Source organism: Mus pahari, chromosome 17, assembly GCF_900095145.1.
Source record: "Mus pahari chromosome 17, PAHARI_EIJ_v1.1, whole genome shotgun sequence".
NCBI classification, from domain to species: domain Eukaryota; kingdom Metazoa; phylum Chordata; class Mammalia; order Rodentia; family Muridae; genus Mus; species Mus pahari.
The window spans coordinates 68,069,245-68,080,172 of NC_034606.1; the positions used below are offsets into that span (position 1 = coordinate 68,069,245).

The window sequence follows — 10,928 nt, forward strand, 5'->3', positions numbered from 1 at the left end:
CACAGCCCTTCACTGCCCAGGCTGTGCTGTTTTCAGTTGTGTGGTACTGCTGAAGAAAAGGGGGTGAAAGAATCTTGTCTTCTCCCTTCATCTCTTTAATTCTTTGGGAAAATCAGAATCGGCAGTCGAAGCCTGGCTAGGATCAGAGACCATTTCTCCATTTGTGCATGGTGTTAGTCTTGCTCTGACATTAGCATGTAGGACAATGGGAGAGGTGGCCCTTTGGGTTTCTAGCCACTGTGTTTTCTGACAGTCTTTGTGTCAGGTTAGAACAAGGAACAGTGGCCACACAATTGGAGGTTTCTCGGGTAGCTAGGGTCAAGATGCACTTCCCCGTTATGTCCAGCAGATGGCGCTATGGAAAGCCCTCACTGGTCTGGGTACCCGCTTTAGAGCAGCAGTCTCCCAAGTAGGCCGCCCTGCTATGTGGGCAGAGCTTTCCACAGTAAGAAAGGGAAACCTTGAGGTGACCTCCTACTTCCAGACGTCTATTTTTCTATTTTGCTAGTGGAGGCTAGGCTTTTGTCAGTTTGCTATTTCCTTCCTTAATTGGTCCTGAGGGTGGGAGCAGTGGGGTGCAGACAAGACCTGAAGGAAGAAGGAATCCCCAGGCTGGAAAGAAGAAGAGCACCAAGGGCCTAACACCAAATTTATCACATTTAAAAACAAGAGATTAAGAAATATCCAGTGTCCATGAATTTCCACACTGCAGTGGCGGTCCCAGGATACCAACTTCTGTCAGACCTGTTTCAGGGGAGGAAAGGGGAGGTGACTGAAGGGCCATACGCTTATCCTTCTTTCTGGCCAGCCCAGCTATTCACCTACTGAAGCAGTCCTGCTGTGGATCTCAGTCCGAGCCCCTTCTCCTCTAGGCCCACAATACTTTGGTTCCAACTGCCCTTCATTAAAAGATAAAATTAAGTCTGTGCTCTATTTCCATCACCTGTTCCAGAAGGTCTACACAACAAACTCTCCCTTTGATCCTTTCCACAGTCACCAAACCCCTCCTCTCTTTGTCAGAGGGAATCTCTTAGCACAAAGGCTAACTTTTTAGTGACTAAATAAAGCTGCTTCTTTGTCTACATGTTTGTTTCAAATACTAACCCCTACAGCCCACTCTCCTGAAGGCCCCAAAGTCTAGCCCAAGGGGCTTACCAAGCTGGCTCCCTGGGAATCCAGTGGTAGCATGTGGGCTGAAGGGTCCTCTGTGCTGGGCTCCACATTACACTTCTCCTGAGTCTTGGGGTTGGATTCTGCAGACTCTAGGGAGGGAAAATGGGTGGTGGAGGAAGAGCACACCAGCCTTATAAAGGTGTGCAGCTGCTGAGAATGGGCCCAAGACCCTTTGGGAGCAGATCTACCTTGCCATCTGGGATTTCTCTGACCACAGTTTCTATGATAGCGTCACTACTTTCCCCCTGTAGCCAGAGATTGAAAAGTAAAAATAAAAACAAAACGAACCCCCCAAACCCTAGAAACTAACTAAATATGTAAATAAATAAAAAAATTAGAATTTAAACTCAAGTGATGCTAAGTATGATAAGAACTGATATGAGGCAATCCTGTTTCCTATCCCAGTTAGAGATCACTCACTGGATTGTAGGAAAAGAGTGCTTAATTACAGAATGCAAGTTATGTAACACGAAATGTGTGTACTATATCACTTTCACACAATTGGAAATGGTCTGAACTCTGGAACGCATAAGGGAATGTGGCTATGGATTAGCACCACCAGCACCACATTCCTTGTATGGCAGGCTTTGAGCCTGTATGTGGATGTGTCAGGTGTTGAGCCACACTCATTGGAAGACTCCAAAGCAACTCCAGCAAAATAGACGCCAGCCCTGCTGGTAAAGTGGCCAGCGGCGAAGGCAGGACTGTAGCCCTGGCTCCCATACAGGGTCAAGTACTCATCTAAGTCTGGTGGGGTTCCCTCCTTTTCCAGCCAGGGAAGGATCTCGGGTCTGAGGTGGTAACTTACAACAAGACAAAGTGAGTCAAATCATGATGTATGGAATGCACCCATATCCTTGACTGGGCTTTTAGCTATTATTCCATCCCTCCCAGGCTATGACTCCTCTCTACCCCAGTGGGTAAAGCTGTCTTCCTGCAAGGCTGGGGAACTACATTCTGTTGCCCTCCCAGGATTGTACATACTTTGTGCTGTCCCAGGGGTATCTGGCCTTGACGCCGAGCCTGTGTCTGGGATCCCAGGTGGGCAGGACTCCTGGTTCCCTGTGCTCTCAGTGGCTCCCTCAGGTTCTTCCCCTTGCTTCTGTTGCCCTAGGTGATGTTCAACCATCGTCTGGAGCTCTGGAGGCAGAGAGAAAGGGAGGAAACATTGGATATAACTGCCTAAAATCTCCTGTGGGAGGTCTCCTAAATTCACTAGTCCCACCACTGGGTCTATGCATGTTGCTGGGTGCTTTAATTTCCCAGAACTGGGCTCTAAATTAGGAGGGACATTTGCTGGGCAATAAGGAGAGATGAAAGCAGGAGCATAATGCCTTTTCAAAGGCAAACGGAGGGGAAGAGCCTTTCAGCCCAGAAGACACTCCTAATGCACTAGGACCTGTGGTCTCCCTAGGGCAGGAGAGAAACCTCAATTTGGACTCAGGGAATATAGCACCTTGCATGTGCTATGCTGATGGGTTATATGTACTATTTATCTGTCATAGTGAGGAGGTGGTATTCTGGGTTGGTCCAGGGACCAGCTTCCTCAAGGCCACAGGAGCCTCCTTCACATCACAATAGCTCCACTCAAATAAAGGCAGACCCAGTAACCTCCCAAGGACTCCCTGCAAAGGGTTACTAGATCTACTAACTTCAGCCAGAGGAGAAATTGGGAAGGGGATGCCAAACCTTTCATGGTGGGTGTGGTCCTTGTCATCTTCTTCCGTTGCCGTGGAGACATTGACAAGGTGGACTGTGAAGGACACAGAGCCTGGATGGGTGCCAGCTCTTCCCACCCTTTTCTGCTTTGGCATGATTTTGGATTAGAGATTAGGGCAGGTGGGTTTTAGGAGTGAGAGGAAATTCTTGTTTCCAACAGGGTGAGCTTGGAGACAGTGTATGATGGCAGGGAGGCATACATTTTTTGGGGGTGCATAGAAGAGGACATCAAAGGTCCTACTGGTGAGGAACAAGGCTTTTGTTTTGGGTTCTAGGGTGCTCAGGGTCTGTATATGCTAAGTGGTGCTCTCTTTACTGAGCTACACTCCAGATCTGGCGGACGAGGGTTTGACTTTTGAGGGCTGGGCTGAATGGTAGGGGCCAGCTCACCTTGAGAAGTGAGTTGGGGATCCGGTCTTCATCTATTTCTGGGTGAAGTAGGGGAAAAACAGTGATAAGAGCAGGAAACCCAAAGGTTTCCTCAAGACCCGAGTTCTTAAGAAGAAGGTATACAGCAGTCACCCCTGTCTGGAACTGTCCCTGTCCTCTCCAGATCCCCCTGTACTGTGGCTTGGCTTTGTCAAACCAGAGTGGACCCTCTGACCAGCCTAAGCCTGCATCCTGGCCTCAGGCCCTGAACTCTGTGAAGGCAAATGTGTGGCCCTTCGGCTTTTTTTCCTCCTCTGCAGCATCCAGGTCTCTTCCCTTCCAGTCATTCTTACATCCCCAGACCAGAGCTGAGCTTTACAGGAACAGGGCTCCCTGAGAGAGAATAGCAAACTCGTTATGGTCAGGGTCTATAGATGTGTACCACTTATGAAAGTTGAGGTGGGGACAGCTGGAGTCTTTGGCCCGATTTCAGACTAGCCTGGTCACTTTTTTTTAACACCTACCAAGCTCCTCTGACATTCTCTAAGACCTTGTTTCATCAGACCCTAGTGGGGACTCTGGTGACCAGAATTCCAGCTGCTCCCTGAGCTGTTTCTAACCTCACCCTCTGAGGACCTGATGCTAGATGATGGAGACAGTCTCTCCCCATCACAACTGTCACTACTGCATTTGGAGTGGAGATAGCGACATCTTAGTTGCTGGAGAAACCTACAAGACTGTTGTCACAGCAACCTGCACTAAGTTGACCATCCTAATTCCTCAGGGCTTAGGAATCAGGTTGTCCCCTCCCCTCCTAGCAGACCTCCATATTTGTAAAAGCAAAATAAATCTTGCTGAGTCAGCACAGGGGAATCTTTACTACCAAGGTCCGCCCTTTCTCTCTAGCACCCACCCCCTCTTACAGGGGTTACCTGGGGATGATTGGTCACTGGTCAGCACAAGTGTGGCAGGGGTGGGGCGGCGCCTCCGAATCTGGGTTAGGGGAGGAAGAATAAGAGGTCAAGTTCACTAGGAATACCTCCCAGTCTGACTCTGCACATCCACCCCCAAAAGTTACTGGTTACTCGAGTTCCATTGGCCCACTCCCTCCTTCAGGGGTGAGGTGCTCTTGGGGACACAAGAAACTACAAGGTCCCTTCCTTGTACTGCCTCTTCACCCTCTCCTTGTCCTCCCCAGTTCTCCTTTTGGAAACTCTGTCCACTTTGTGCATTAATTTCTGGCTTTTGTCCTTCTGTCTATCCTGGATCAATGGTCAGAAATAACATGAGAGATCAGAGGGCTTTCCCTCAGCCTCCAGTCCACCCCTGAAGCAGACATTAACCCTTTGTGGGCTCACACCTGTCTTCAGAAGGCCTCTCTCAGGCTCATCCACCATGAAGGAAGGGCTGAGTGCACCATTCCCCTGGCCACCACAGTCCCTCAATACTCTAAGGTTTCACTAGCCTTGGACACAATGGCTTTTTAATTGGTCAGGGAATAGGGGAAGTGGTCCCAATGGTGAACAGGACCTGAGGAGGGGTCCTGAGTAGAATCTTGGCCAGCCCCTGGGGAAATGATCATATAAAGCTGACCGGTGGCTAGAGTTCCAACTGAACCCCCCCCCCCCCCCCGCTGCTGGCTTTTCTTCCTGTCCTGTTATCTATTAAGCTGAGTGTTGCTGAATTCTACTGACTCTTGGGATGTGTAGTTTTTCCTTTTCTGGGGAAGGTTTGGAAGAGAGTGGCATCACATGGTTGGAGCTCCTGCTGCTCTCTCAGGGTGGTGGTTAGGTAAAGCTAGCAGTCCTGGGGAAGCAGGGTCCAGTGAGGACCCAACCGATCGATTTAGATCTGTTCCTATTTGTCTCTTGTCATCATCAGCATTGGCAGTGGTGGCTGGAGGTGACAAGATATCTAGAAAGTGGGTATAGTAGGAAGGACTGTTTGAGTCAGAGAGGGGGCTCTTTCCAAAGAAAGTAACAGCATGTATGGAACAGAGTGACTTCTTGCTCCAGGGAAAACTAGTAGCATCTGCTTTTAGTGACATTTCAAGGTCCCAGCAAAGCCAGACCCATGTGTGTGTGTGTGTGTGTGTGTGTGTGTGTGTGTGTGAATATTAAATGTGAATTGTCTCTGGCTGCTCCTGGTACAAGATGCTTCCTGTATGTGGGAGTGGGACCACCCCTTTGCTAGGGTTTGACCCCTTACTTTCTTTCTGTTCGGTGGGGTGGGTGGGGTTGCCACTGGAGAGGAGTGGAAGTGACTGAGACTGCGGAAGGGGTATCAGTGACTTGATGCAGTACCTGTATTGGGAACCCAAGGAGCCCATGACCAAAGCTCAGCAGGGCTCTGTGGTTGGACAGACCCTTACTTACCTTACTTAACAGACCCCCTACCCCCACCCCACCCCAGACAGGTATTTGAAGCACTCTGAGTCTTAGAGAACTGTGGTGTTGGCAGGAGGCAGGAGGCAGGAGGCAGGAGGCAGGAGGCAGGAGGCAGGAGGCAGGAGGCAGGAGGCAGGAGGCAGGAGGCAGGAGGCAGACTCCCTGGATCCCAAGAGAGATGGCTCTTTTCTGTTTCTGCCCCTACCTAACCTAGCTCTCAAGGACACCTGAAGGTTGTGGAGGAGGGCAGCCCCCACACTCTGCTGTACACTTAGCTTCCCACTCTTTCTTCACCCTCCCACCCCCACCCCATGGAAGTTGGGGTAGGAGCTCCAGCTATGCTTGGCGCTTTTGCCTACATACTTGGAAACAGCAGGAAGGACAGGGCAAACTTTCAGACCCAGGAGACAAATTTCTGAAGACCAGAAAAGAGCAGACAGAATCCCAGCCTTTCTCTCACTTTGACTCCCCGACACTGCCATGTGCCCTCTTGTGCTCCCTTGTTCCCAGCTCTGAACCAGCTGGCCTGCCCTCCTCCATCCCCCCTCAACACCAAACAGAAGCAGGTGTCAGGTCCTGTCTGAGGGTGGGAGGCAGACCTCAGAACCTCTGGCTCCCACAGTCTCCACTTCTGGGCCTGCTTTCCTGTTTCAATCAGCCAATCTGCTGTCTCTGGGCATAGGCATATTTCTCGAGTCCATAGAAACAAACAGTCTTCATTCTCCTCATCTCAGGTGTGTGAGGTCTCAAACTCCCTCTCCAGCCCCAGGTAGGGAGAGGAGAAGCTGGGCACCTGGCCCTCCCTGGATCTGAGAAACAGAAGTTTCAAAGTGTACACCTGCTGAGTCCCTTTTCATCCACACCCAATTCTATGAATCGGCTCTAGCAACGTGGAAACCTCTTTCTCCTGCTCATCCCCAGAGGTCTGATTCTTTCAGGAGGAGAGCTTAACCGTGAGTGGCTGGGGGCAGGAGTCCTGGGGAGCTGGATGCTCTTGGGGAGGGATGGTTTTCACAATCCAGGGAATGCAAAAGAAGGCAGGCTGCAGATAGTAGCCCCTTCCATACGCTCACTGACGCTGACACACGGCTCACTCACACACTGCCGCCTCTGCCAGGCTGCTCAGAGCTAAAAATAGGCCAGGCCAGGAGGCTGGGCCAGGGCCCTGCACTCCCACCCGATGAGCCAAGCTTTCTTGGTGGCTTGCTCGTGGCTAAGCTTGGACCCCAGGCCCAGACGCTCCAGATCGCCGCGCTGTGCCCCGCATCTCACCCCCACTCCCTACTCCATAGGGCAGAGTTATACCCAGGTCCCACGTGCTCCGACTTGCAGAAGGGAACATCAGCTTGTAGACCCCCCCCCCCGCCCTCGCTCCAAAACTCCTCCATAGCTGTCCTCATCCCTTCGGGTGCCACACTCAGAGCCCAGGTGCAGATGACACGGAGGGGAGGAGAGCTGTCTCTTCTGCCCACTCGCCGCCCCCCCCCCAGCCCTGCACATCCTCCCGGCAGTACCCTTCAGCTTAGCAATGCCACTTAGCCGGGAAACTCAGGGGGTTGACTAGGTGTGTGGGGTTGTAAGGTCACCAGTGGCGGAGGAGGGGTCGCGTCCCCATGGCTGGGCTGGATGTGAACGACCCTCTTAGAGACACCCGCCACAGGGACCCATACTGGTGACCGAGGCGTGGCCTCGCTGTTGGGGGAGGGTATGGAGACCCCCATAAACTGGGCGAGTGCGTTCCTGAAGAGGTGCGGTGCCGCGCTGAGGTGAGACAGGTATTCAGGTCCCACGGCCAGGTCCCCAGTCCTTCGCCGAGTCCCGCTGCCCCGCCCTGCCTGTACCTGCTCGGCCGCCTCCGGGTCCAGGTGAGGCTCCAGCAGCGGGACCGTAAACTGGATCTTCCGTGGGCTGTTGTCGGGCTCCATGGCTCCCGGTCCGGCAGCGGCGGACCTCGGGCTGGGGCGGGCGCGCTCCCTCTCTGTTGCGCTCCGGCCCCGGCCCCAGCCCGGAGCTCGGCTTGCAGCTCCTGGCTCGGCGCGCCCCGCTCCGCTTGGGGACTGTGTTGCTGCGGATTGGCTCGTCACCGTCCCTCCCGGCCCCCTCCTCCCCCAATCCCGAGCCTTAACCCCGTCGTGGCTGTGCTGCGGCTGCGCAGGTCGCCGCCCCTCAAGCTAAGGAGCCAGACCCCGGTAGGTCCCTGACCTCGTCCACCCGCGGGCTGGCATCCAGGTATTTTAGAATTCTGGGCAGGGGGTGGGTGTGGAAAGGTGTTATCAAGAACTTCTTAAGCTGGTGTAGGTTTCAGGGTCTGGAAAAAAGAAAGGACACAGCTCCAGAGGTAGATTATGTTTATGATCTAAAGGAGATTTCACAAAGAGAAAAGATAGAAAGGAAATTTAGATACACAGCAGGAGGGATTAAAGTTAGACTAGGAGGGAACTTCCCCTTGAGGCCAATTACTAGAGTGGATGTGAAAACTTTGAGGGCAGGTGCGAGCTTTGGCTACAGTCCAGGGAACACTCCGGACAAGAGAGAGAAGAGGGGAAGGTCTCAGAGAGTATCTAGAGTAAGACTCTTTGGAGTGTGAGTGGACCAAAGGCTTGGGGGGAGGGCCATTTAGGGTAAAGAAGAAGCCATGGAGGTGAAAGCCAATCCTGCTTGTGAAATAGATTTCACTTTCTGCTTGCTACATTGTGGGCTGCAAAGTAGGTGAAAGGCCTCTAAGGGGATTGCAGGGATGGGGATGGGGAGTGGAGGGCACCCCACCAGGGTGGCCTGTTTACAGATGGCTGGTGTCCACTTTCACTGTTGGCAGGACAATGAAAATGCTCTGCTGAGCTCTGCCCTGGCTATTGGCATGGAAGTTAGACTACTAGAAGAACTTATTGGGTTGGTATGGGATCAACATGCCACTCAGTACTAACCAGTGAGGGTGACAGGATATTCATAGGAACTGAAGTGCTCTGTACTAGGGTTAGGGTCACTGGACTGGACACTGGGGAGGGTTCCTGATGGATTTAGGAGGCACAGTGGAACTGAAATAGAGAAGGAGAAGGCCTGTAGTGCTGGAGGAGGTGTATGGAAGGGCTGGGAGATCAGTTTCTTTGTAGTCTTAAACTGAACAGAAGGCAGGGTCCATCTGGCTTGGCTCCAGGGGAATGGGGCCTTGGTCATCCCCCACTCTAGGGGGCAGCTTTAAACCTCAGTCTGAAATTCTCTGGTGTGTTTTCCATGGCCCCTTCCCCTCTTCCCTCCAAAAATAGCCCCACCCTCACCCCCTTCCTCCCCCTACGGATCCTTTTACACAGCAGACAGGCTCAGCTTTCTCCAGGACAAGGCCAGGTTGCAGCTACTCAGCAGCCCTGAAGGTTCTATAGCCAGTTCTTCCTCCATTTGCTGTTAGTTGAAGTAATGGGACTCTGGGAATGCTTCTCCCAGCCCTTTTGCTCTGTTTGGATAGTAGGGAAAATGTTCGGTGTCCCTGGATCCCAATGTGTGTGTACCTACATCCCAGCGCCGTGTGCACAGAGAGGTGATGAATCAGACAGGGCAGACAGGGCACTGGGTGCCTTAGGGCTGGGCCATTATTTTCCTTCTCTTTGCTTCTCCCTCCCACACATACACCTAGGGACATAGTGCTTCTAGAGAGGGACATTCTCTGTCCTCTTGGCCAGGCCTGGATGACCTGAAGGCACAGTCCCCACCCCTGATTCAGGAGCTCAGCCCCCATCTCCTTTGTAGTGTTAGAATTTCCATGTCTCATAGCTGAGGATCCGTGGAGCAAGGGACCTGACACAGAGGCAGGCCATATCTAATGTAGTGTTGGTGGGAGTGCTGGCTTGTTTCATGTAGAATTCCAGCTTGAGGGTTTCTCTATTTGGGCTGTTATGAGATTCCACTATTAAGGGGTAGTCCAGTTTGCTTAGATTTCTTCCATGTTCCTTTATTTCTCTCAAACTTTAGCCCTGGGATTCCCTTCTCAACCCCCCAGATTCTGACTTTCCTTGATTTGAAAGTTCCAGGCTAGGTGGGGGCCAAGAGATACTTAGGGGAGATGAAAAGAGGAGTCTTGGGAGCAGTTGGAGAGGGGTGGTGGTTGAATATAGTGGGTTGGGAGAGGTGGTGGTTAGAGAAGAGAGCCAGTGGGAAGATAACTACCTGGCTCAAGGATGAAGGGCTGGCGGGCAGGAGGGAGGTGGAATGGGCCCCAGCACAGCCTCTGCACGCCAAGTGGAGGGGTGACTGTGAAGGTGTGTGCATGTCGTTTTTGACCTTTATTTATGCCCTGAGCTGAGTGAGTAGCTGTGAGCACCTGCTAGGCATGTGGGAAGCAGAGAGGATTGCATACACAGGTCTGGAGAGTTGCAGAGGCCTGTGCCTGCCTGGAGAGGGCTCCTAGGTGAGCAAGAGTGAACCTGTTTCTTTCCCTTTTCAAATGTGTCTATGTGAGCAGTGCCCAAGTGGTCACCCCTCTGCTGCAGCCCAGGTGGCAGAGCCATAACTACTCTAGGGCACATTTATGGCTTATGAATATTTAAAGTTATAGGGATGTGACTTGGTGATGCCATTACCTAATGATCCACTCTCCCTGCTGCTGTGCAGTCTTCCAGGTTAATGGAATGCACCTTGTTTTTTGCTGATCTACCCTCCTTGCTCCATTAACTTCAGTGTTAATTTCACCAATCTGTACAACTAAGCCTTGGGGGTTGGTCAACCAGGTGCTGTAGAGAGATGGGGCCACCTAGGCTGGAATTTGGGAGGTCAAGTTCAAAACCTTCCTCTGCTACCAATGCCCTGGGTGGCTCTGGGATCACCCTGCTCCCCCTTGGGAGTCAAGACAGCCTGCAGATAGCTTCCTGTTCTGATGTTCAGTCTAAGGTGAGCAAGCCTCAGCCAGGAAGTCACAGGGTCAGGGTGAGAGCAGGAAGGACCTTGCCTTGGGCTTCTAGACACCTTGGCTTGTTCAGGCAGCAAAGTGCACTCTTGTGGGGTAGAGTGTATGGTGCTTGCTTGTTAGGGATCTAGTCCTGTGAAGTAGGGATGTTGGAGACGACTAAATCCCTAACAACTCTGGAATTTTCCAAAAGAGCAAAGTCACTCCATAGGTCAGAAGACACGGTGAGGATTTTCAGAGTATATGCCACAAGCTCTTAAGTGGTTCCAAAAAAGGTTCTAGAAAGGTTTAAGAGACAGCAGCACCTAGCATGAGCACATGGCTTCCCAAGAAACCATGCAGATGGGTTTGTTGCTCTTTGAGGGGTTAAAAGCAGCTGCTAGCTT

At 52.0% G+C, this 10,928-nt stretch overlaps 1 protein-coding gene across 1 annotated transcript; it reads right to left on the minus strand.

The window, feature by feature from the left end:
* Positions 1 to 78: 78 nt before the first annotated feature.
* On the minus strand, positions 79 to 7,701 carry Ppp1r1a (protein phosphatase 1 regulatory inhibitor subunit 1A). Its single transcript, XM_021217133.2, has 7 exons — positions 7,490 to 7,701; positions 4,194 to 4,254; positions 3,283 to 3,320; positions 2,863 to 2,926; positions 2,158 to 2,313; positions 1,156 to 1,262; positions 79 to 744 (listed from the first exon to the last, which is right to left on the minus strand). Exons 1-7 carry the CDS (start codon positions 7,571 to 7,573, stop codon positions 739 to 741), a joined length of 516 nt encoding a protein of 171 aa, XP_021072792.1. The 5' UTR covers positions 7,574 to 7,701; the 3' UTR covers positions 79 to 738.
* Between the last annotated feature and the right edge of the window lie 3,227 nt (positions 7,702 to 10,928).

What these genes read in the sequence shown, in the direction of transcription:
- Ppp1r1a (XM_021217133.2), bottom strand. Translation starts at nt 7,573, where the DNA reads ATGGAGCCCGACAACAGCCCACGGAAGATCCAGTTTACGGTCCCGCTG. An exon ending in ACCCGGAGGCGGCCGAGCAG is followed by an intron (nt 4,255 to 7,489) that starts GTACAGGCAGGG and finishes CCCCTAACCCAG; the next exon opens with ATTCGGAGGCGCCGCCCCAC. An exon ending in GACCACACCCACCATGAAAG is followed by an intron (nt 2,314 to 2,862) that starts GTTTGGCATCCC and finishes CTCTGCCTCCAG; the next exon opens with AGCTCCAGACGATGGTTGAA.